Raw genomic sequence first — 27277 nt, 5'->3', positions numbered from 1 at the left:
CAATTACCCCAAGACCCCCCCCCGCCCATTTGTTAATCTCTAGTGATGGCCCTGAATGATAGCAAGAATTAAATTGAAGATTTATTTAATGCTGCTACTGTAGCAGTAACCCTCCCAACACTGTATACTAACTTATCTTACATCAAATATCTGAAAACATACTTTCAATAAATGCACAAAATCTTCAAATATTTTTCTTCCCCTTATCACCTCAAAATAGTATAAGCATCTAATATAGAGTGCCTTTTGGCTGTAATATAATAGCCTTATCCTCAAAATATACGTTTTCAATAATTTGATGTCAACAAACCAATTAAGACCGTGATTGGTAAATTGTGCTCACATGAAATAAAGCAAATGACCAGTATATATTAAAAAGGGGCCATGTGGTGTAACCACTCTTATGATGTTGTGAGTGTGTGCACTCCAAAGAAGAGAAAAAACAGGAGACCACCAGCCTGTGGTGGAAGCACAGCTGGCAAGCACCTTGTAGAAGCATTATCCATTTCCCACATACAGCCATCCACATTCAAGAAAGCAATTGCATCCAATGTTAAAGTATCAGTTTGCTTAAAACAGTGTGCATTTACATAGACAATATTACAACACCAATCTAAAGAAATCTCATTTATTATGCTATACACATCTATACAAAACTTTACACGTATTTCAATAATACTTTGAACAGCAAAAATGACAATTTTCCTTGATAAACCCAAACTAAAATATCCAAAATGTTCAAGTACTCTTCAGGTTTGAAATGAATAGCAAGTACTCTAGAAAGAATGAGCCATATTTTGCTGCATCAGAAACTTACATTCTTAAAAGGTCTAAGACATGTTTTGCCTTCATACATGAAATAAAAAAGAACATTTAATAATTAGGGGAAGGGCAGCCCGGTGGCGCAGCAGGTAGTGTTGCTGTCGTACAGATCCAGGGGCTGGGGTTGTGGATTCGAGCCCCACTCCAGGTGACTGTCTATGAGGGGTTTAGTGTGTTCTTCCCGTGTCTGCCTGGGTTTCCTCCGGGTGCTCCGGTCTCCTCCCACAGTCCACACGGTGGTAGATGGATTGGCAACTCAAAAGTGGTCCTAGGTGTGAATGTGTGTCACTCAGTGAAGGACTAGCGCCCCCTCCAGGGTGTGTTCCTGCCTTGCGCCAGGTGATTCTGTGTAGGCTCCGGAACTGGATCCATGAACTGGATAAGGGGTTACAGACAATAGTAACTGAACTTACATACTGGGCCAGAAAATAAACCAGAGAAAGCATTATTTTTCAAAAGAACACATCCAGTCCATTAAAATCTCCACTCTCTATTGTAGATTGCTGTCCACCTGATCCTGAGATGAATTCATCAAGAAAATCTTCATTGGTAGAACAAGGGTCATTATTTACACAAGGATCTGAAAAAACAGAGGCTGAAAAGTTTGAATTGTCTTGTACCAATTGCTCTGGAGGGTTGCTGTCTGATGTTTCACCACCCTGACTGCTGGTGAGCATTTCCAGGAGGACTGTACTATCAGGAGATAGGTTGCTGCTGATAGTGGAAGTAGACAGAAGATCAGCAAAGAAGTGGTCGTATGCTGAGCTGTCATAGACTGATGTGCTGGAAGTGACAGAGTACGGGGAGTAAGGCGAGGTTAGGTTAGTGCTGTCTGGTCTCGGAGTGGATTCTTTATCATTTTTACCCAGCAGCTGATTTAGTTTGGCCAACTTTTTTTTCTTGGCCTTTAGCTTTTTCATTAGCTTCTGTCTGAGGGCATCAGTGGTTGACAAAGCAGGACTGGCTGCAGGCAGATCTGTGGTTGTCTTAGCAACTGACTTGATTTCAGATGCATGGATCTTAGCATCTGTTAAACTAGAACAGCTGAAATGTTTTTGTGGAAGTGGAACATTAGATCCAGATAGTTTTGTGAGAGGTTGCCGTACAACTTCTCTTGAAAAAACAGGGTTTATAGAATTCTTAGTTCTGAATCCATCAAAAAGCTCAGCAGGCTTGGCTGGAAGTGCTTCGCTACCTTCACATTTCAAGTCAGGCTTTGTTTGTGAAGTAGTAAGGGTTACTCTATGTGGGGTGGATTGAAGGGAAGGGTGACTATGCAATAGGAACTGCTGTGGTGAATCTTTGGTGTTTGAAGTGTGTAGAGTAGGTAAATGTTGGTTCATTTGTGAATGCTCTTCTCTTGGAACTAAAGGCTTCACTACTGAGGGAGGAATCATTTCTGATGGTACAGGTGTAGAAGCAATAGACCCATTTGTCTTGTTTTGCAGAAATGCTGGAGCTTGGCAGAGAGAGGTTTGTGGCTGTAGTACAGATGGTTCACTGATGGAAGATTCAGAAGGCAGTGCTACTGTTTCCTGTGAATTTGGAAGAGGCTTTCCTTCAGCATCAACTTTCACCTCAACCAAAGTGAGTGTGACAATGTCACTATGGGACAGTCCCTCAAATGTATCCAGCAGTGTTGTATTGCTTATGGAAGAATGCATGCTACTGATATCATTTTCATCTTCATTTACTATGAGGGCTTCTATGAGACATGTGTCATTGGTGACAGAATTAGCCACATCTTCAAAAGAAACACTTGTGTTGGCAAATTCTACCATAGGGGTGTCCTGTTTAAGAAGTTGTGAATCACTTCTGGACTCTGCTTCCCAGAAGACAAGATGAAACTGAGAGGCCGGTAGTGTTAAATGCCTATGGGTTTTGCAGTTGGGATACTTTAAATCATCAAATTCTAGCCATGATCCTGAGGAAGAGATAAAACATTATATAAAAAAAAAAGCATTGCCAACTGCACTATCAGCAACAACAAGAAAAATAAAACATGTAATTACGAAGCTGCAAGCCAGATACATTTTAATATTTACATGGGTACAAAATGCAACATTATTTAACATTTTTATACAACTGTTTACTAAATTAACTGTAGTTCATTGTATATTTAACACTCACCATTAGGTTGGTGGATCCATGTAACAAAATGCTTGAGTTTCTCATTGTACTGTATAATAATCCTGATGTCATACGACATGCCTTTGAAACTGAATGAGTACTTAGAGACATCCCTCCAAGGCAGGCCCTCCACAAAGTGTACAGCAAGTACTGGAGATAATCTAAGGAGGGAAGGAAAGGGGGAGAAAAAAAATACAAATAAAAAAATAAAAAAATTTTACTCAGCGTTACACTCAATAGAACAATAAATACAAACCTGACATCTTACAAAATTACAAGAAAATTTAACATTTATAAACAACATTAACCATCATAAGTTACACTGGAAAACAATCTTACCTCTGGAAAACCAATCTCCTTCTCTGAGTCTTATTATAACATTTACTACACTGTGCTCGGTGAATGGCTCTGAGTGGGTGCCAATCAGCACTGATCTGTGTAAATGTTGTTATAGTCTTCTCAGTGCTGTTAAGAAAACAGGAACATTATTCAGCAGTTTCCACTGAATTCTAGAAAGCACAGGGGAATTATTTTTTCTTGTGATGGATGCCTTTTATAACATAAATAGTGTGTATGGAATCTATGAAAATGTATTTATATATGACTCATTTTTGAGTAAACAGAGGAAGCAAAAAAGACAAAAAGACTAAAACAAGTGTATAAACAATGAAGTAAATTAATCACCTGGTAATGAGTGTATGATGACAAGATGTACACTGAAATTCCCATTGACCCGTATGCTGGAAGAGGCTTTGGGCCCACTCATCTGACTTGAGGAGCAGTGGGAGGGCAAAGACAGGTGTCTCCTCCTGACCTTTACAGAAGAATTAAAGAAAGAAAGAAAGGTGGTCATTTAAGGGTTATCCAAATGTCCAAATACACAACATGGACAAACAATTTTTCAATTCATTCAATTCAGGTGTTGCACTAAATCCCATTGCCACAGGTGTATAAAATCAAGCAGTCTGCCTTTACAAACATTTGTGAAAGTATGGGTTGTTCTAAGGAGCTAACCAGGTTCAAGTTTGGTACACTGTAGTAGGAAGCCACCATTGCGACATATTTGTGAAATGTAGTCTCTCCTTGATATGCCTTACATTCTCATCACCAGCATCCACAATCCTGTTGCCAAACAACTCAATTTTTCCTTCATCTGACCACCATTTATAGCCAAAAGTGTTTTTTCTGTCTATGGAAGCTTTTGCAAAAGTCATCCTTGATTTGTGACTAGTGTCTGTCTTGAGCTGTTGGTACCAGAAATGCTCAGATTAAGCACATATTTGCTACCATGGCGTCTATATTGAATTGTGTAAACAGAATCACAATTAGAATTTGGCGCTTTTAACACACACTAACTAAAAAAAAAAAAGTATAGAAGCAAAATAACACTTCAAATGTATTTAGGAACATTCTAGAAATATTTAAGAATCCCATAATATTGGTGAACTAGTAACATTGAGGGTGTCATTACTGGGTACAAAACGAACTTGCATCCCTCTTTGTGGCTCACCACTTTGTTTGGAGGATTGTTAAACAGCTCAAAAACGTTAACTGTTTAAAGCAATGTTTAAATATATTTCACTGTATAAACGTACAATATATTGTAAAAATGTTTGCGGTAAAAGTGAGAAATCCTGCAAGGCAACAAGTGCAAGGCAACACTGTTGAAGTTCATGATCTTTGAGCCCTCATAACATGGCACGAGGCACTATCATGCGACTATGATAGTGGCCAAATGAGCTTGGGAGAATTTTAAAAATCCCTCATCACATAAAACTGTCAAATCAAATCAAATTTATTTATATAGCGCTTTTCACAACTGATGTTGTCACAAAGCAGCTTCACAGAATTCCAGTAAGACTAAGATTTGACATGAAATGTAAAAACAAATGTAAAACCCTCAAGTAAGCAAGCCAGGGGCGACAGTGGCAAGGAAAAACTCCCCCAGCTGAGGAAGAAACCTTGGGAGGAACCAAGGCTCACAAGGGGTGACCCATCCTCCTCTGGTCAATCTACTGGTGATGATAGTTAGTAGTCCATGAGAACTTCATGTCCACTGCTATATCTTATGTTGCATCTCAGTTTGCCCAAAAACATAGTAGAAACATGTACTGTTGTCAGAGGGTTCCATATTTATTCATTAACCGCTGGCAGGAACACACCCTGGAGGAGGCACCAGTCCTTCACAGGGCAACACACACACACACACACACACGTGTGTGTTTTTGGACTGGGGGAGGAAACCCACACATACACAGGTAGAACACACCACACTCCTCACAGACAGTCACCCGGAGGAAACCCACAACCTCCAGGTCCCCAGAGCTGTGTGACTGAGACACTACCTGCTGCACCACCATGCCGCCATATTTCAGTTTGCTTTCATAAAAAAAAGTTATGATTTCCATGCTATTGACAAAATGGACCATCCAGTCTGTAATCAATGATAAGTGCAAAAATGAATTCCTTACTCTTTTGGAATTGCTTTACCCTGATCAGAGTAACAGTGGGTACAGAATGAAAAGTAGAAATTACAAGAACCAATTTATCATTTATCTCTCTAACACTAATGTCTTAATGTTTGTAAATTGTGTACATAAATTAGAGCCAGATCACACCAACTTGTCAAATAAAACTCACTGTATAAACCAAAATTTTGCATGAATATGAACAGTATTGAGCTTTTCTGTATGATCTGTAAGATCTCTAGCATGATAGAAATTTGACAAACTAAGACAGTGCCTCACTGAAGGATAATGAGCTTATCTGCAAGTTCTATTTGACTGACAGCATTTGCTTTATACACCACTTTGCAAGTCTGTTACCTTGCGGATAGGGCCATCCACTTTGGCCATGTAGTCCATTTAATTTTCCTATATGTGCAAGCCCCATTTGGGAGTCTGCTGCCTTACAGACTATGCCATTTAATAGCACTGAGACAGAGAAGTCAACTCAACCAAAGGGTCCTTGCTGTAACTGATTTGAAATACAAATCCAGTTTCTGTATATACTGTGATTATTTGTTTTAAAAAAATACAATAAAAACAAAGTTATTTAACTGGCAGGAGTACAAAGAAAAAATGTTCACTAAACAGCCTGACGCCATTTTGTACATGAACTGTCAATTGATTTAAAATTGTGTCATACCCTGTGATAAAATTGTTTTTCTCAAAAATAGAGGCAGTGGAGGAGGCACTGTGCGATCTAATATATGACACAAATCTGAGGATAAAGGTACACGTGTTAAAAATGTTTATCATACTCATTAAGTTACTACCATTGCGTTTATAAAAGCTGTCATAAAAACTTAAGAAGAACTAAAAGATAAAGTTGCTAATGGCTAGAAATATTAAAACTTTAGTTATACTGCTGTACATGATCGACACTGAAAACGATGCACACAAACATTCCAGGGTTTCCCGCAGTGCTTTACAGTTAGGGCGGCCGCCTTGAAAACATTGTTCACCCCCCTCCCCCACAATTCGTTCAGTTTCTTATCAAGTCTTCCGATATGTTTGCGCGTGGCTTTCTATGTCCAGTGATCCGTGATTAATCAATTCATTGTAAAAAGCACTTATGCAATAATACATGAGAGGAAGTGCTGCAGCCAAGTACCAAAGATCAGTATACCAATACCTTGTTATATTACGAATCGTTATAGCATGAACCTCAAGTGTATTATTGCGATTATATAACAGTTCGTTACCACGTTTATTATTAGCTTTTAAGATAAAGAAGACTGTGAAAATGTGTTTGTTTATCAACCTTCAACAATATAATTCCATTCCGTCACACATTTCTTCTTGCTCTTTTCAACAAACTCTGGATCTTTAACTTGTGCGATGTTAAACCTGTCTGAATCAGGACAGAATCAGAGATAAACGCATCAAGTCAATAAAATGTCATTGTTTAACAATTGTTTACAGCAGATTTAGATCGGACTATATTCGTGAACTGATTTACTCAGTGAGTTGACTTGACACCCATCCCATTGTATAAGCTGCACCTAATTAACAAAATATCAGTGGATTTTTATAATACAGAACAATGAGTTTGTTTCTTGAGCTTTCATAGGGGCGGTTAACAAGGTTGTTGCCCTACTGTCCACCACCCCCGGTCACAAACAAGAACCATTGAATCACAACCCACCTCCACCCCAATCCCATCTTTTATTTACCAAGATTTCTTATTCAGTGCAAACACATCATAAACATACATAAAATTAATCCTTTCCGAATAGGACTCAAGTCTTGGATCAGGCAGTAATGGGTAAAAATTCCACTTGCAGTCTAACATTTTAGTATTCAAGTTTGAAGCAACTAAATTGTGTATTTAAAAGAAAAGATAAAGCAATGGAATGGACAACATGCCTCTGTGCCAATTTTACTTATTGGTTGGATGGTGTTGCAGTAATCAAGTTCTAAAGGTTAATGTATTAAAATTAAATATAACATACTTTTTTATGGAAGTTTACCAAATGTTTCAGAAAAAAGGTTTCTATGCTATGAATTAACTAATCTAACAATATAGTAAAAGCAATCAAATACTCATTATGTTTTCAATATGTGCACAAAAAACACATAAAACAACAATTTATGAGAGGTGAAAAAAATAATTTTATGGGGTCTACCATAACACACGTGTAATAAAATTCCTACTTTTCATTTCAAGTCCTCCTATTTGACCAAAAGGGGTAAACAGAACATGCAAACACAAAGCATATGTGGGCAGATTTATAGCATACTTTATGAATCATACCATAATTTCATTCAATTTGTACAATTTTCCTGCAGGCTTGTCATATTTTTTGAGTCTTAAGTCCCAAGAATCTTGTTTTCCAAATCTTTGTGTCCAAAGAAGCAAATTGTGTTAAAAAAACAGCACAAATGGATATATTACACAGGGTTAGTTTTTCTCTAGCCAAACCTGTTAAGTGTAAACATGACCAGCTGCAGATATTAAATACTTTTGTTAGCTAGTGAAATCACGTGCCTCAGTGTCAGCTGCATAATATGATAATTAGCACCTTGGAGAAGCCAATATTGATGTTAATAACCAATAATTTTATCCTTTTGTAATTAAAGCAAATCCACAATGGCTTAAAGCAAAACAAATTCTTTTTATCATAGGTTATTATAGGGAAAGCCTTTTCTTCAGTATTTGTAGATTTCTGTACTTTTTAATTTCATCTTTTAAGTATATTAATTGTAGTTTTTATATTTTTAATCATGGGCGGCACGGTGGCGCAGCAGGTAGTGTCGCAGTCACACAGCTCCAGGGGCCTGGAGGTTGTGGGTTTGATTCCGGGTGACTGTCTGTGAGGAGTTGGTGTGTTCTCCCCGTGTCCGCGTGGGTTTCCTCCGGGTGCTCCGGTTTCCTCCCACAGTCCAAAAACACACGTTGCAGGTGGATTGGCGACTCGAAAGTGTCCGTAGGTGTGAGTGTGTGAGTGAATGTGTGTGTGTGTGTGTCTGTGTTGCCCTGTGAAGGACTGGCGTCCCCTCCAGGGTGTATTCCCGCCTTGCGCCCGATGATTCCAGGTAGGCTCTGGACCCCCCTAAATTGGATAAGCGGTTACAGATAATGGATGGATATTTTTAATCAAAGATTTAATGCTGGTTCTGCATGAATGATTTCTAGATGCCAATAAATGCAGCATCGGGTTCCTTTTGGAAAGAGAGGGAGAGAGTGTGTATAATCGTTTATCCTGTGAAAAACTTATACATAGCGCACATAGTTGTGTATTTACAGGCGTAAGTGCATATGGGCAAGCACAAAAAAAGATGCCAAGTTATCGGTTGTAATATTGGCCCGATAAGAACTACTAAAAAAATCCACATAATCTGCAAATAATATATCGGCTGCTCTTTAACTGTGCATCACTAATAGTTACTTATTCCAGTCTGAGATTTAAGTCTCAGCTATATTTCATTTTACATTAAATGTGACGCTCAGGATATACAAACAGAACAACTACACAACAAAGAGGTTTATTACATAAAATAATTTACCCAGTTCACACTGGAGCTTTGGCTGAAGAAATTGGAAGACGGATAGCTGGAGAGCTTCCAGCTCCTGCTCTGCTTTCTGCAGGACATCTGATGGAACATGCACATTTCCTATGGAGACAAATAAATTAATAAATAACTGACATATGCACAAGTTAAACAAACTCTTCCAAAGAAATTTAATGCATATTTACCTTGATACACTTGCTCCTTGATTTTAACATATGCACATGTCTTCTTGTAGCTTGAGCACAAGTTCCTAACAATACAACTTTTGACAGAGAAGTCCTCAGTCATGATGACAGTTTCGCTGAGTACCTTAAGGTGTACAAGTGCCACCATCAATGCATTTAACCAACACAAATTGTCTTTATTTCTCCAGAATAAGTGTAATTGGGCAGGTACAAATTTGATCAAATCCTGCTTAACTATATCCATCTGTGGAGCCTCCTCAGCCTCATCTTGAGTGCTGGAAACATATTCCTCAAATTGTGTAGCATCAGACAATAAGGAAACCTCAATACTAGCAGCTGGAGCCTCTGTGCAAGTAGTTTTGATTTGATTTCCCGACTCTATCTTTTCCTCAGGGTTATTATCAAAAATCTCCTCTTCAAATGACTCAGTGATCCCATATTCCCCAACCTTAGTCCTCTCACAGTGCTCTTTTTTTTGTCGTTTAGGATTAGGATCTTCAGGCTCAGACAGGTGAGACTTCCTCTTACACACCTTTGTCTTTTCTGCTGAAATAAGGCTGTCACAGACATCTTCCAAAGGTCTGCTCACCAGAGGAAAAAGGCACTGTACAGGAAGATATGTAAAAAAAAAAAAAAAAAAAAATTATATATATATATATATATATATATATATCCCAGTGGTTATAGCAGAGATGAACAGATGATTAATTTTAATAAAGATATTATACTTTTTGGGGACTTAATATGCCAAAAGTTATGATAATATGCAGAAAGACCTTTCTCTAGTCTCAGTCTCTCTTCTCATCACGCAAGCAGATGGAATGTGAGAAGCATCCAGAGTTGGCCCATATACCACTCTCCAGGTTTAGAATTAAACCTTACTTCCCATTAGTTTAAAACAATTTGAAGTTACATATGTGCACAACTGTTTGAAATTAATTCCATTTGGAAAATCAAAATGGGTGGGATTAATTTACATGTATTTAAAGTCAATTTCTTTTATATGAATTTATGTAGAACCAAGGTAGACACATACTGTGTGTTATTTGGTTAAGAATTATGTAAAACATGGTTTTCTTAAATGATATTACTTTGTGTAACAATCTTTTATATTGCAAAAGTATGATTCATAATTCTCGGATGGTCAGGAATCGTCTTCAAGTCTTTGTCTTGTCAATGGTCATAAATTTTATGTGATGTCACTACCAAGGTACAGGAAACAGCCAATCAGGAGCAAGAGACGCTCCAATCAGGTATTCAAGGTGGGTTTTCTAAACTCTGGTTAAAAGCCCAGTGGTGCGAAATCTCGAGAAAGAAGAAGCCCTTCACACTTTTTCTCTTTTAAGCCTTTTTCAAGGCTAAAGAGAGAAATGACTCTGCAGGCATCAGACTCTCATGGCTTCCTTAAACAGTCTTGGGTCCCTCAAGCGTGGTCCAGATAGAAAAGAAGTTCTATTTTAATTTTATCTATAGTAGAAAACTATAGTAAAAAAGGACTGTAGTTTAACTCCAGCAAAATTCAACGCCACACCCAGAGCAATGAAGGAGACCTCAAAGTGATGACAAAAGCTTCCGGACCAGCGATGGAGAAGACGGCCACACGCACCCTCAGAATGACCTTCTGAGAAAAAGGCCCAGGAGAGACCTGCATGGACGTGTCTCTCACAAGGCGGCAGATCAGCGATGACAGAGAATTCCCACAGAGACCTTCAGCACGACACCAGCTCCGACGGAGGGGTCGCAGTGTCTGAAAAGGGGGAGAAAAGGACCCCAGCGGCTGTAGCTCTACAAGGCCCACGGCTGCAGTGCTCCAGGAAGCTGCGCAGGAAAACACAGCACGTCAGCGACATACTCCGAGCTATCTCCAGTCTCTCCAAGGATATGTAAGGTCACATGGTTTCATTTCTTTCATTGCTCAAGAGTGGTGCTGAATACTTGCTGGGATAAACAATAGCCTTTCTACAATTTAGGTTAATTATCAGAGAAATTCCCTCATATATTAATCTCCCTGTTCCCTCATGTATCGCTGTAATCCATTTCATTATATGAATGTATAATCAATATTCATTATTTGATATTATTATTAATAAACCAGTTGTGTAATAAAAACAACCCTTGGTGATTTTTGTGTGCACTTTTCTTGTACAAAATTATTCCTTCTTGTTCAGATTCAATTTCAGAGCCAAGAACCTACGGCGGGTCATAATTCATTAATAATAATTAATTCTAGTTAATTCTGCTGTATATGTGAAGATGACCTACTTGTCCAAGCTAAAATCGTACAGGTAAAGACACTACATATTAATGACTCCCAAACATGGAGCTTAGCAAAATGAATTAAATAATTATTAATCAAATAATAATTATCATTGACTCCACTATGTAGTGCTTATGCCACCACAATGTGTGCATAACTATTTCCACTACAGGTAATCAAATAAAATCCTGTAAAACAATATAGAGAAATTCTAGAACAAGAAAATTTAGTATATATACTCCTTATTTTAATACACAGCTGTAGTATCACAGTACTAATGAGTAAATGGACTACAGCCTATGTCCCTTTGATCTTTTCAAAAATTCAAATATTTTGACAATTTATATAATACGCATCACCAAAGAAATACATAGGACAGTTTAGAGCTTCATTTCCTCATGAGATGGATCAGATGTGTAAGGCAGGGAAAACAATTCAATCTATGCTGGAGAGTGGGTCTCGGGGCTGATGTGGAAATAAAGCACTGCTATAATTTAGATATGCCAGAACAAGGCATGGACTCCAGGACACCTCAAATTTGAAAAAATAATATACGACTCCTTTATTATTTTTCTGTTTATGATTTCATGATCAATCTGTAAAACAAATCTCATTACCACCAGTAAAAAAAAAACCAAAAAAAAAAAAACGGAAAAATGCCTCATTTTCCTGGTTTCCTGGTTCCATGGTTTTAGAAGCAAAAATTGAAGGGCTATACTGCATGTGTACTTATGTTAACAAGGAAATATATATATATATTTTAAGAAACATTCCAGCCTATCCTTTATGTTCTCATACATTACAGGGTTTCCCCACGGTGCTTTACAGTTAGGGCGGCCACCTTGACAAAGCACACGGCTTTCTGCTATGTCCAGTGAAACACTCAATAATAAGAGATACTTCAATGTTCCAAAGTACATTCTGTGACTCATTTAATAAGTTATTCCTCAGTTTTCAGTCACAAACACACGTTCTGAAGTATAATACAATGTTTAAGGCGAGCTGTGTGTCGTTTCTGAGTTTCCATGCGGCTGTGTGTACACAACGTCAGAGCATGTGTAGCCCTATGGAGCTATATTAGGGTCAAAAGTTTTGTTCATATGGAAAAAATGGGGGGGGGGGGGAAACAAACAAACAAAAAAAAACTTGAAACTGAAAGTTCAAATCTTGAGATGTATTCAAAATTGGAGAGCAAACATTTTTTCCCAGTTTACATAGAATTTTATTCAATTATTTAATTTTTTAAATAAATAATTTTAATTTTTCACTTTCCTATATATTTTGATATTTGAAGGCATAATTTTCAGTTGAGATTTTATGTTTTCAGATTCAGATTTTATTTTTTTAATTTCATATTATATCTAGTAACTGAACCAACTTAATTTAAAGCACAAATTAAGGTGGAAAGGAACATCAGACTAAGAACCTGGGGAGCTTGTCCAGATTCGATACCGGCTCGCTGCAGCTTGTCCTGATGGAGCAGACACCATCACCAGCAAAGTGCTGGGAAACTAAAGTGTGGCTTTGAAACTCTGCACTCTGGCAGAGTTCATAGCCGTTTTACTGCGATTGGTGCCAAATGTTGTCTAAAAGAGCTCACTATAAAGGACTTTGTCACTAAAGTCAATGTTTTAAACTGAATATTGCATATAATGTGAGTGTTCAGTGATATTGCTCATGGTCAACAGTGAGGAAAGCCTCCCATGCAAGAAAGGGGTCAGAAGTCTGAAACTGAAAAACAAGGATCCGAAAGTGGAAAATAAAAAGTGCAAATAAGATCTGCAACCGAAAAAAAAAAAAGCTATGAAACTTAAAAAAATATATATGATCTGAATCTGAAACCATAAAATCTGCAACTGAAATACTGAAGACTTCAAATATCAAAATATATAGGAAAGAGAAAAATTTAAATACATTAAAAAAATTAAATAACTGAATCAAAATTATAAACAAACAAAAAAAAACATTCTACACTTTGAAAAATACAACAATATATTCAAAATTAAAAGTTCAATCTCAAGATCTGAACATTTTTAATCTTAATATAGCTCCATATAGCCCATGATTTCAAACAATGTTCTGATTCATTTATTTGAATTTGCACTGGATTCATGAACGATTCACTCAATGAGTCGACTCTACACTCAACCCATTATATCAACCCAAACTCAACTCAAAGTTCCTCAAAGCATCCAAACAACACACAGAGCACATAATTCACAAAATGTCAGTGGATTTTTATAATACCGAACTATGACTTCTTGAGGTTTGATTCCCAACGGGAGTGCGCGTGGGGGTGGTTACAAGGTTGTTGCCCCATTGTTAAACCACCTCCCGTCAACTAAGGTACCACCTTGACTAACTGATTTTCAGCGGGAAAACCTACATTAATAACTAAAATACTCAATGCATTACACAAACATGTTAGAAAACCACTGATAATCACTCACACAGTGATCTCTGATAGGCATTGATAGGTAGACTAATATTCACTGAAGCTGTAACATATATTCATCATGCACATTATCCTAATATTGGTGATATGTCCTTACCAAGTTTCCTTGACTCAATATAAGACGGATCCATACAATTTATCACAAATTAAATATTTTTGCTCAAAGTTTCTTTTACGACTGCTAAATATATGAAAAATTAATTTGACATAATATATTGCCCATAATTTGCCAAGCTTACCAAATATAAATAGCTTTTAATTAGCTTTTTCTCTAAGACCATCCATTATATTATGGTGTATTTATAATGCATAGAATCTACACAACTCTACTCAACTCGGCAGTTTTACTTTTCGACTGGACAAAACTGGTACCTGGTCCCTGGAACCGGGTAAGTTTTCAGTCCCAGATGACTCCAGGCTCCAACCTTGCACAGTCGGTACTAAATGGGGAGGAGTAAACCCTCCAGAGCGCTGATTGGCCAGAGAGACATGTCTATCACCACGAAATGCAGAGCTTATTCAAATTCAGAACACACTGCTGCTTATTAAATCTTAAATTACAGCAACTTTCACATTTTTTTTTTAATCGGCCTCACAAAAGCAGCTCATAACTACCTAAGCAGCTCATAACTACCTAAACTACTGAAAGCCGAATGTGCAACAAGTAAAGCCGATCTGTGAGAAATGGGATACAGAGCTGTGTTCAGTCCAAAAAAAACTACAACACGTGAATACACGATGAGTAAACAGCGCCTAACTTTACTGCCGCAGGGGAGCCCTGTCAGTGGAAAAGCAATAAGCTTTAAGAGTGTCAAATCGTGCAGGGACGGACCCATGAGGTGGAAAAGCACCATTAGACTTAAATCATTAGCACAATATTTCCCCCATTAATTACTAAATAGTTTTTCTTTGGATTAATGAAATATACAAGCTTTGCATAAAGGTTTAATCTATAGTTCCAAAACGTCAAAAAAATGCATTTTATTGTGGCCAGTTCCACCTCTAGCCCCTAGCAACCCCGGGTGATCGTCCGGCCGATTAATAGGCCGATTTATGGCATTTTTTTAAATAATCGGCATCGGCCAATATATTAGCGCAAGAGGCTGATGTTTACACAATGCACACAGGCAAAGCTGTGCGCAGCTCCGTCATTCTGACTGTTAGAGCGCCCCTTGCGTCCATTTTGCCATCTTACAGATAGACATCATTGAGCACAAGTACAGGAGTACAAGCCTCCAACCTGTAGCATTCTCATCAGAGAAAAAGGTATAAACTATTTTCTCTTCTTCAGCTCTCACTATTTGTTACTGGTTGCTCTTTGTAACATACACTCAATAATCTGCCATCATAAACGACTGAGTTGATAGTTGTAACCTAGAAACCCACCGTTATTTAGCCTCTTATTTCGCTCATTGGTCGCCTATAAATTATTATTATTTTTTTTAAAATCACTCATTGTTATATCCGTCAGTATATCTCAAGTACTACAGGTCCAAAGTCAACAGTCAATGTACCAAATTTAAGCTTAAAGCCACTGATTTTCATTGATTTAATCATTTTATATATAATCCCATTCGATAACTAAGTATTTTTGCTGTTATTGGAAATTGCTATGAAAAAATATTAGTGACAGTACAGATTTTCAGATTTTTCACGATGCCATATTTGAGTAATGTGTACATATCATACACCAATCGAATGGTCAGACTCTCAGGATCACGAGAATATACACTAAAATGTAGGACTAAGGATTTAAAAAAAAAAAAAAAAAAAAAAAAAAAAAAAAATATATATATATATATATAAAAAATAAATAAATAACTTGAAAATAGAACATTAATTTCCTTTACAACTGACGTTTTCCCCTCCAGTAAAACTGTGTTTTGAGAGATAGTTTTGTTTCAACAGCAGTGATATGCAAAAGTTTTCAGACAAAAAACAGCCCAAAGATAATATGTGACATACTAGAGGACTGCTGCAGAGAGTGATGGTTTCTGTAAAATTCACAGCATATGAACAAAGTGCACTAGTCTCTCCTTTTGCAGAGCACCAAGGGCAGTCTCCAGTGATCCTGGCTTTGTCTTCATCCTTGAGAGGGGACATAAAACATGGCATCAAAACTCAAAATGCACCAACTAAACACACTGCTTGCCAACATTACAACCAAACCTGAAAGTAAATGAGTATCAATATGGATTCAGTGATCAGCACACAAGAGCTTTACAACAAAGCACTGTGTAAGATCCATGTGTATCACTTTCGCCTTTTACCAGCATCTCCATTTTGTTCTTCTGTTGCTTTGTAGATTATCTGACCCTTCTAATGGGTTTTTTGAAATAAATATATTTGTAAGAAATATGTCCTGAAAATATTTTAAATAAATACACAGCTTTGCACATGTGACAGATGGGGAGAACTGAGTAACAACTGACTTTTCCCAAACACCCCACCAGTGGCAGGCTGAGCAGCCCAACACCACTATTTCCACTGTTCATGGATGGCATGTCACCGTGTTATTTGCTGTATGGATCTGTGATCTTCCATGAGGTTAGTGTCAGCATGACACTTCAATCTGCATGCTCTGCAACAAGAAAAAAAAAACATTCCTGAGAGAAGCGTTATATTGCATGGGGGTGGTGGTTACTTTGTTGCAACAGTTTTTTTCAATTAAAACATTTTGTAAAATTAAGTCAGATTATTATGACACCTTATGTAAAAAGCGCAAAGAAAAGTTTTCAAACAACAAATTTACTGTATTTTGTAAATATCATATTTAGAATTTGATGCCTGCAAAGCCCTTCAAAAAAGGTTGGCCTCATTACCGTTGTATTAAATTACGTTTTGTTTCAGTTAGGGCTGCAACAACTAATCGATTAAATCGATTAAAATCGATTGTTAAAACGGTTGGCAACTAATTTAATAATCGATTAGTTGGGTCTAAGTTATTATACACATAGGTAGTTGCTACACGTGACAAACTCTGGAAGAAGGGTTTGAAAAATGGCAGAGGCAGTCACAGCAGAGGATAATTTTAGCACAAGCAGAGAGAAAAACGTACGACCCAAGTCATCAAAAGTATGGAAGCACTTTACATTAACCCCTTCAAGGAACAGCGTTAGGTGCAAAATGTGCACAGCTGATCTCGCATGTCACAGCAGCACAACATCACTGCATGAGCACCTGAGAAGGAAGCCTGTTGGAGCTGTGTGAAAGAGATTAAGTATAGTAAGTTAATTCTACTTTTTCTCTCACTCAATGTTACTAGAGCCTGCTAGTGTAGTTAAACAACATTTGTTTTTCTTAGTACATTGATATTACACTCGCGTTTAGCAAACAAGCCTTAGCATCCCCCGAGTTTTCTCTTCCACCTTAAATGTGTCAGCTCGACCAGCAGTTCCAAAACAAACCGTAGTTTTAGTCAAGCTAACGTTAGCGACTTTAGTTTTTCTCTCACTCAATGTAACTAGAGCCTGCTAGAGTAGTTAAACAAGATGTCTCATTTTTAGTAAATTTATATCACTCTTGTATTTAGCGTGTTTTCCGTTCCACCTTAAATGTGGCGGCAGTAACATTCAGAGTTTTAAAAAAATTCCAAAACTTTTTTAAAATAATATCTTTAAAGCCTTTTTCAAGGTCTTTTCTGACTGGCATTGCTTGTTAGTGTTTGAGTATCACAGCCAAGTTTATATTACATTACATACACTGTGTTAAATATTGATAAATATAAAGTTGTAAACACCAATTTTTAATAATGGTAGGTTGTGGGTGCCTTATATAATTACAACATTAGTTCTCTAAAATTTTAAATATCTTAACGATATCTGATCATATGTGTTAGATGAATTTCCCTTTTATTCTCAGCACATCGCAGCATCACCCAATATACATTTATGTAATTTCAATTTGTCTGCATTTTAGATCAGTAGTTATTAACTTAAGAAAGAGGTATGTTCATACCTACACTTTCTCTCTCACCTCAGATAAAAACAGCCCAGCATTGCTGACTATGTTTTGAAGGAGATCTACACACCACAGCAAGCAGCTGTTCTCACTGATGGCATCCTGAATATGCTAGTAACAGACAGGAAACCAAATTTGGCGTGTCTTCCTTTTTATCCGATTAATAATCGATTAATCGAAAAAATAATCGACAGATTAATCGATTATCAAAAATAATCATTAGTTGCAGCCCTAGTTTCAGTAACACTGCATAATTTCACTGTTTAATCATATAGAATCTGAGGACACCAACTATTAGTTTTGCAACTGGAATTTTTGTGCATTCAACTGCTCAACACTCCGTGATCAAGTCAGGAAACTTTTTCCTCCACCAGCATCACATAGTGACCTGGCCACTATCCTGCAAGAAGGATGGCTTAAAATCCCTCAGACCACTGTGCAGGACTTGTATATGTCATTCCCAGGACACAGTCACAGTGAGACTGAAAAGTGAGAAACTGAAGCACAGTTTTTCTGTATTTTTGAACATTGATGTTAATGCATCTGGTGTTATAATGTTAAGCTACTGATTTAGAGATAGAAGTTGATGTTACTTAAATAAATAAAAAAAAATTTTGATCTTGCATGTGTATTTTATTACCATTTTTGGGGGCAATATGTGACAGGTGGGGCGCAGAAATTCCCTTTCGTCTGAGGTAGGGAAAAATTATAGAAAAAGTCTGAGAACCATTGTTTTATACAATATACAAACAATTTGATTTCCTTTTTAACATCTGGAGCACTGAATTTCATTCAGGTTATGGGATTTGCTCACTTGTTTAAGGGTTACAACACATTTTTTGACAAATGTGTTGATTTTGTGATTAAAACTCAGTAAATAATGTCTAATTAAAGTTTAGAGTCCAGATGAGCACAGAGAAGCCTACATGGCATGACTGTGTTTTCTTGATGTGTAGATGGTTTGACAGCACTGGCCGAGCAAATGCTGACATTCCTGCTCCGTGTGTGTCTGTATAATTGGCCCTTAACAAGTATGAAGACTTTATCCGCTGTTTAGTGGAAAGTTGGTGGTTTACATTCAGAGAGTATGTCACCCCTGCTGTGATGCGTACAGTCCTACCACTTTCATTACAAGACGCAGTAAAGTGGAAAATGGAATACAGAGTAATTTTTCTGAAATCCTGATTTTGAGGAGCAGAAATTGGGGGAAAAAAAAAAAAGGAAATCCCAGTTTTCCCTCTTACTATATCAAATTAAAAAATGAAAGAAATTAAGTTTTAAACACATTTTCCTATATTTGTATTCTGCATCAAACGATCAGCAAATCGAACTGATAAATGTTACAAGGACCAGACCTATCTACAACTGAAATAGGCGGGCCAAGTACAGGCACATTGGGCCTCATTCAGGAAAATTATGTAAATATTTGACCCAACTGAGAAATTTACAGGTTAAATGGACCTTCCCAAAAAACTTCAGTCAGATTAATGAAAGCTGCAAAAACCCCAGATTTGGTAGTAGAATGTGTGTATGTTAGTTTCTTCACATTTAGTATACCATTACTATACTCCACTGTGTTGCATTTCAGCTGAGATCAGTGCTGTATTCATGCCACAATGATAAGAGTAGCCACATGAGGGCCAGGACAGCTTTTATTTTCCAAATACAGAATAGCAACCCTAATCACGTCCCCTTGTGCTACAGCTCTGAATATGCCCTTGGCATCCATGAACCACAAGGCTTGTTCAACATGAACTGTGCCTTGCCTTGGTAGCTGGTTACATCATCAACATGAAACCACCTGTAGCTCACATGAGCTCTGGCAGTTTTCACAGCATTTCATTACATGAACTAAATCATATTTAATATAGTAAAGTTAATAAACTCACTCTACAAAAGATCATGACAATATTACTGTACATAAAGGGTCTTTAGTAATTGAAATTTACATTTTAAAACTTACAGAAACAAATGTCATAGGTTTCACTATAAGGATTAATAGGCCAATAACGATTAAGCTCTGTCGTCTTCAAGCTCTCTCTCGTCCTGTGCAGCTCCTAGGGAGCAACTGCAGCAGCAGGAGGTTATGACACCGTGCATCATCGTATAACAGGCTCAAAAGCAAGTCAGGAAAAAGAAAAACTAACCGACATGCACCACACTGAAAAAGATAGCGAACAGTCTGTGCAGCGCCAGGTGAAGTTGAACAAGCCTACAGTCTTTATTAACGAACCCTTAAAGTACCAGGAGCCCCTAAATTTGGTAGAGGACTGTGATTGAATAGCAATTACTATTCATTGTGGCACTAATACAGCACTGCTCTCAACTGAAATGCAAGCTCTGCTTTACGTTTTGTTTTGGCAGGTTCACAGCACGCCACAGTGGAATACAATGTCTACTATTGTGGGGAAACTCAGTACTCTCTGGTTGTTTACATTCATAAGCTCAGTCTCTTAAGTTGGAGATGTGAGTTTTTTTGGGGGGGAGGGGGAAAAAGTTTTTATTCACTGTTTGAATTACCACAGAAAGTCATTTGTAACTTCAGTTGTTTAGTTTTGTTGCATGTTCGGTAAAGCGGTTTACCATTTCCCCGGTATGAAGACTTTTCCAGCTTAAGTGATCCGAACTAGTAAAAAAATATGTTAATATTACACACCTATGGAGCAGGAATAAGAGCAATGTCCTCATTTCGGTTGGTGCATTTTAATATCTGGTGTTCTCTATGCTGTCTAAAAACTCCAAATGCTTCTGTCATGAGAGAGAGAGAGAGAGAGAGAGAGAGAGTTTTGTACAGTTTAAAACATTTAGAATGCGTTTGGTTCGGCATATACAGCCTAGTGAAAGGAGCCTGTCTACATACAAGCTTTAAAATAGTGCTGTGAAGACTAACATTTTTAACACAGATTAAACATATGACCAAGTTTGACCCCAACATTTCTTTAGTAAATTAAGACATTTTAATTCAGAAATCATCAAAACTAGAGATAATTATAATAAAGGAAAAATATTCCTCTATCCAGTTTGTCATGTATACTACACTAACTTACACTTCATTTTAATTTATTTTACGCATTATTTTATTCCTCCCCATACAAAGAATAACTAGTATTTCAGCTTGAAATTTATCACAGAATATTGTTGCAATTAATATGCTGATTGTGTTGTTCTTACGTTGATTCTTTCATTTGCATGAATGCATGCAACGTGCATGTTATGGGCCACCAACGGGCACAACACTGAAGTTTGTTCTTTATGTGCAGCTCCTGAATCCTTTGGCTCCTTATTCACAGACTGAAGTTAACCCCTTATTCACAGATCCAGATTCTGTGAACCACGGTGAACAAAAGGGACTATTCGATGAGCATATAATGCTGCACAAATTGATTTTGACGCTTCGTGGACAAACGAATGGCATTGAATATAGAAAGTAACTGACTGTGTACCTTCACAACACACCAAACATGCCAAAAGCATGTACAAAATCTTTTTCTTCCTTTATTTAATCGCTGTTTTTGTTTATTTGACCCTAAATGTCTCTAAAGTTGAAAAAACACTTTTAACAATTTTAATACATTAATAAAATAATATATTATATGGGATATAAAGATTTAAAATTAATTAATTTAGATTAGATTTTTTTCAATTGACCAGTCAAAATAAAACAGAATATAGCAGGTTGGTTTAACAAATATTTAATTATTAATCTGAGGGAAGGTAATGAACATACTATCAGCTTGGGGCACAACAATTAGAGCAATAATTAGGATGTTTGTGTCTAATAACAAAAAAATAAATAAATAAATAAATAAAACCTTGTATTTAGTAAGGCCCAGCCTGGTGATGTTTATTTTATCTGGAAACAGTCATATTAAGACTTTTTTTGACATGAAATAAGCTGAGAAATTAGTCCTAGAAAACAAAGTTTAAGTTCTATCTTAGACTTTAATTGTAATTGGAAACACGGCATATTGAGCGATTGTACACAAAAAATATATGAATGTGGACTGAGATTTGGGAAGGAATTTGAAGTCCTTTTCACTTTGGGCCAGCACAAATACACATCCTAAACACAGAACTAGTCTCCCACTGTAGGGACAAGATGGATTTAGCCTGGGCCTAACTGATTTTATACTGGAATCATGACATACTGAGCAATTATGCAGATAATAATTAAATGCATGCACGACTAATGTTCTAGAGGGAATTTGATGTCCTTAATCAATTTGGGCCAGCACAAATACACATACCATGTATGGTTCTTGTCTCCCATTGCTTGTCCTAAGTGGATTTAATACCTTAAAAATCACTGGAAACAGAGTACATGGAGCAGTAATACATACAGATAAAATTTTAATGTCAAGATGGACATTGAAGACATTATTCATGTTGTTCAGATCCTACTGTTTTTGAACTTATTTTAGGCATTCCCTAATGATGTAATATATTTAAACTATTTTGCAAGCTGTTCTTCCATTGTTTACACAGTAAAACCAATAGGTAGCAGAAATTCTAATCTTTGTTAGTTTAAATTAAAGGTTCTTTAACAATTATTAATAATGGTTCTACTTATACATGTATCTGAATACTCACAGGGTTATTTTCAGTTCAGAGAAAGTGTCTTTGAGTTGTTTGAATTTCAGTGTGTCCAGTTCTATCTGCCACTCTACTGCTGACTACATATTTTCTTCAATGTATTTGTTTACACTTCGTTCGCAAGATGCCCATCTACTCTTAGTTCCTCACATTAAGAAAATTTTTCTCACAAAGCTCCTCAAATCTGGAATAGCCATCCTGTTACTGTCCGGGGCTCAGACACACTCTCAGTCTTTAAATCTAGACTGAAAACCTAACTTTTTCACACAAGCTTTTGGTTAATTACTCGCTTTCAGGTAACTCTTTCTACACTGATGTTATAGCTGGTTTTCATATTATTATTACTTTGTATTAATCCTGTCTTATTACCATGTATAGTTACAGCATTTTTAAGTTGGTAACCAACTATACTACACTCTCACTGCCTCTTGTCTGTTGCTGGGTTCTCTTGCCTGGCCCATGAACTCTTTTTTGTAGGGCAATTTTGCCCCTGTTTTACCATGAACCTACTAACCCATTTATTTTAACACCCCCCACCCGTCTGGTTTTCTTTTTCCTGTCTGTCTCATGCCTCGAGACACCCTGTTCCTGCTGCTCTCCTGGTGTTGGCCTGATGCAGCCCCAACCCTCTGTAACCTGTACAAGATCTTGGCCTTGTCTCACCTACAGCATCATGCTCAGCCTTGCAAGGATGCTGTTTTATCTCAAATTAACTCTGCACCTGCTGTTACCCACCCACAGGATCATCTACCACCTCCTTCCTCCTCATATCATTAATATTTTACCTTCACATTACTATAACTCACTATTTCTATCAGTTCACTTTTACTCCTGTTATCTGTTGTGCTCTCCGGTGTCGGCCCGAGGAGGATGTGTTCAACGGTATGAGTCTTGGTTCTTTCCAAGGTTTCTTTCACATGTGCTGAGGGAGATTTTCTTTGTCCCTGATTCCCTTGGCTTGCTCATAGGAGGCTTGGACCCGCATCTCTTTAAAGCTGCTTTTGTGAAAACTGTTGTGAAAAGCACTAAATACATAAAATTTGATTGACTGATTTATAATTTATCGTTTATACTTAAGCATACTTACTACTTATTAACTTACTAATCAGTTATATTGTATTGCATAGTGCATATAACCCAATTAATTTTTATTAACTAAACAGTAATAAATAAACATAATGAAAATATGGAGATCTTCTACATGGAGTAGATGAAGATATTCTAACTTGTGTGGTTGCAGAGGTTAAACAGGTGTTTTCCATCTTCCTTGCTTTTCCATTTCTCTTAAAACCTTTGTTCAAGTTTTTTTGAGTGGTTTCAATGGAATTTAAAATTTGTAATATTTATCATAAATTATAACAACTTATATAGAATACAACACCTCAATTGCACCATACTTCATTTTAGTTCACTTTCTCCACCTCCCTCTTAAAGCTGTTTTTCAGCCTGCGCAGTGTGAAGAATTGTTTTCACAGCAGTTCTGTGCAGTTTCTTCTCAGGTTTTTCTTGTTTATTTTTGACCCTTTGTTTTCTGTCTTTTTTTTCTTGTACTTTTGGACTGCTTTTGCCTTCTGAGATTTTGCTCTTCCTTTGGTTTTATGCTGGACCGTGTTTTTTTTTTTTCCTTTTCTGTTTTTTTTGACCTGGTTGACTTTTTGGGATATTTATTCTGTAACATTTTTTTTTAATGTCATATTTCATTTTTGTTCTCTTCTATTCTCTTTGTTCTAATTGCTCATGGATCTTTCCAACCCTGTTGACCCTGCAATGTTACATAAATAGACTTAATGTATATATGAAACATGCTGAAATGGGGAAGGAAAAAAAAAAAAAAAAAACACACAACATTTATCCTATATAATCTTGAATTTGGTTTTTAATAAAGGACATAACTTGTTTTAAAAGTTTTAAAACTGTTGTTGCTTTTAGTTCTTGGTTATCAAAAGTAGGGAAACTCAAAAGATGACTGAGTGGCAGAAAAATGCACCCTGCGATCTGTCCTTCCTATCTGTGATTGTGAGCTCATTTCACGAAAGCGATTTGAGATGTGCACAATTGCTCATTATAACGTTTCCCATTGAAATTAAAGTATAAATTCAGTTTGGGCCAGGCTAAGTCCATGTTTTCCTTACAGAGGGAGACTAGATGTGCATTTCTGCTGGGCCAAAGTGATTAATGACCTCAAATCCCCTCCAGAATTTCAATTGAATTTTTTTTTTTTGGGTGCACAATTGCTCAGTATGTCACCATGGTCCCAGTTAAAATTAGAGTCTAAAATATAACTTATATTTTGTCTTCTAGAATCAATTTCTATTTCAATTTTAATGTATTACATGTCAAAAAAATGTCTTAATATGATTTGTTTCCAGGTAAAGTAAAGGATATCAACCTGGGCCTGACTAAATAAAAGTTTTTTATGGTGTGTGGCATTAGAGCTTAATTTCGGATGAGACTTGCCGTGTCCCAACCTGATAATATTTTCAATACAGTCCCTCAGATTAATAATTAAATATTTGTTTAACTAACCTGCTATATTCTGTTTTATTTTGACTGGTCAATTAAAAAAAAACTATCTAAATTAATTCATTTTAAATATTTATATGCCATAAAATATATTACCTTATTTATGTATTAAAATGCTTTAAAATATTTTAAATTGCAGAGACTTTTAGAATCAAATAAACAGCAATTAAGTAAAGGAAGAAAGAAAGGATTTCTTACATGTTTTTGGCATGTTTGGTGTGTTGTGAGGGTACACAGTTCGTTACTTTCTGTATTTAGTGCTATTCATTTGTCCATGAAGCATCAAAAGCAATCTGCACAGCATTACGTGCACAACTAATAGTTCCTTCCTTTCAACGAGAATCACTGAATCTAGATCTATATGGCGCTATATAAGGGTCACAGCAACGAAGATGGCGGACCTTCCTCACTGTTGACTAATATCATTGAACAATCATGTTAGTGACAAAGTCCTTTATAGTGAGCTCTTTTAGACAACATTCGGCACCAATTGCAGTAAAACAGCTTGAAACTCTGCCAGAGTGCAGTTTCAAAGCCACACTTTAGTTTCCCAGCACTTTGCTGGTGATGGCATCTGCTCCATCAGGACAAGCTGCATAGAGCAGGTATTGAATCTGAATAAGCTCCTTATTCCCCAGGTTCTTAGTCTGATGTTCCTTTCCACCTTAATTTGTGCTTTAAATTAAACTGGTTCAGTTGCTGTGCACTCTCCTTTATATTCCGTACTTTTACAGTGTTTTATTTACATATGATTTTCTCAGTGTTAAAACACAGAAAGCAGCTGCAGTAATATTTAAGGTGCAATGGGAAATGTAAAGAAGGTGCTGGGGTTGACAGAAGTTAATTTCACCATTGTTAACATTGTCACATTATTAACATTACTTATCTGCACGCTTGAGCCAGCAGCTTGTTCTGATGGAGCGGACGCCATCGCCAAACAAAGTGCATCACAGTAAAAGAGCTATAAACTCTTGTCACGTTGTGTAGTTCCACAGCCATACTTTAGTTTTCCCAGCAATTTGCTGGCGATGGCATTCGCTCCATCAGAACAAGCTGCAGGCACACCAACAGAATCAGTTTAATTTAAAGCACAATTTAAGGTGGAACGGAATATCAGACTAAGAACCTGGGGAATATGGAGCTTATTCAGATTTGTTACGGGCTCGCTGCAGCTTGTCCTCATGGAGCGGACACCATCGCCAGCAAAGTGCTGGGAAACAAAAGTGTGGCTGTGAAACTACTATAAGTCATTAGACCACGCCCCTCTCCCACACTAGATCATGGCCAAAAGTCTGAAACTGACAAATATAACACTTCAAATATCAAAATATATAGGACAGTGAAAAATGAAAATAAACAAAAAAATTTAATTATATCAAAATTCTATTTAAACTGAAAAAAAAATCATCCTACACTTGTTTTAATTTTGAATAGATCGTTGTACATTTCAAATTCAAGCTCGAGATTTGGATTTTCAGTTTCAGATTTTTTTTTTTAAATGAACAAAACATTTGACCCTAATATAGCTCCATAGATTTGCGAATAAGGAGCCAAAGGAATCGGGAGCTGCGAATAAGGAGCCAACTTCTGCGTCGTCCAACGGGCCACCTCTGGCAGAGTAACGATGGAGGTCTTTTTTTTAAGAAATCAAGGAAAGTTAAATGTGGTTAGGGGTTCAGTGGCACTTCAGCCTGGGAACCGAACTGTCAACCTTCCAGTAACAAGCTCGGTCCTCTAACCATTAGGCCCCAGCAAACTGAAGGCTTTATTGTGATACACAGTGAATAGTGAAAACAACAAACTAACGACAAGGCACTAAATAAACCATTCAATTCAATTACATGTTTATATTTACTCCTACGTTGAAAACGGCCTAAAAAGAAAGGGGCTCCCCTCACAAGCTCCAACGTAGCCCAAAGGGTACGCTTACTGTTCGTTTAATGTAAGTGTATAGAACCCAGACAAACGTACTGAATTAAAAAAGAACATTGCTGAGACATTCAATATTGAAAACGTTTTGTTTTTTTTCCCTGAAAAAATACGATGAAACAAAACCTAGCGGGTAAGCTAACGAAGCTATGCTAACGTGATTTGCCTGTCTTTTACAAACACAGTTAATGATTTTCTGCGCTACATAGTAACTATACTCAAAAGCACGAGATGGCACTTCCATACCTGAAGCCTGAGCAGTTCAGAAACACGCTTTAAACAGATCTCCGCTGGTCCATCTGACAGCAGCAGCGCGCCGGGCGAATAGCTGAAAGTTCCATGCGGGAGCACATCGACGTAAGAACAACGTTCCACATCCGCTTTACAACAAGACTGCTCACCTGCG

The 27277-nt window shown here is 37.0% G+C and overlaps 1 protein-coding gene across 2 annotated transcripts; it reads right to left on the bottom strand.

Annotated features, from left to right (window-relative positions):
- Positions 1-31: 31 nt before the first annotated feature.
- uspl1 (ubiquitin specific peptidase like 1) lies at positions 32-27254 on the bottom strand. 2 transcript variants are annotated; one of them, XM_066650749.1, is made up of 10 exons: positions 27118-27254; positions 20483-20574; positions 16299-16447; positions 15832-15954; positions 9155-9758; positions 8964-9071; positions 3637-3766; positions 3292-3417; positions 2953-3113; positions 32-2746 (listed from the first exon to the last, which is right to left on the bottom strand). In XM_066650749.1, exons 3-10 carry the CDS (start codon positions 16368-16370, stop codon positions 1275-1277), a joined length of 2796 nt encoding a protein of 931 aa, XP_066506846.1. In that variant the 5' UTR covers positions 16371-16447; positions 20483-20574; positions 27118-27254; the 3' UTR covers positions 32-1274. The 2 variants fall into 2 exon arrangements, with proteins under 2 accessions (XP_066506846.1, XP_066506847.1); XM_066650750.1 differs by having other exon boundaries at positions 20483-20571; positions 27118-27222.
- Positions 27255-27277: the final 23 nt, after the last annotated feature.

Source organism: Hoplias malabaricus, chromosome 18, assembly GCF_029633855.1.
Source record: "Hoplias malabaricus isolate fHopMal1 chromosome 18, fHopMal1.hap1, whole genome shotgun sequence".
NCBI lineage: Eukaryota > Metazoa > Chordata > Actinopteri > Characiformes > Erythrinidae > Hoplias > Hoplias malabaricus.
Note: the sequence above shows the minus strand (reverse complement) of the source record. Positions and strands in the feature narration are given on the sequence as shown.

Excerpts from the sequence above, each read along its gene's own strand:
- uspl1 (XM_066650749.1), bottom strand. The coding sequence starts at position 16,370 with ATGCCATCCATGAACAGTGGAAATAGTGGTGTTGGGCTGCTCAGCCTG. Across the intron at positions 3,418-3,636 it reads CATCATACACTCATTACCAG|CACTGAGAAGACTATAACAA; the intron begins GTGATTAATTTA and ends TTTTCTTAACAG. Across the intron at positions 2,747-2,952 it reads ATGGATCCACCAACCTAATG|GATCATGGCTAGAATTTGAT; the intron begins GTGAGTGTTAAA and ends TCTCTTCCTCAG.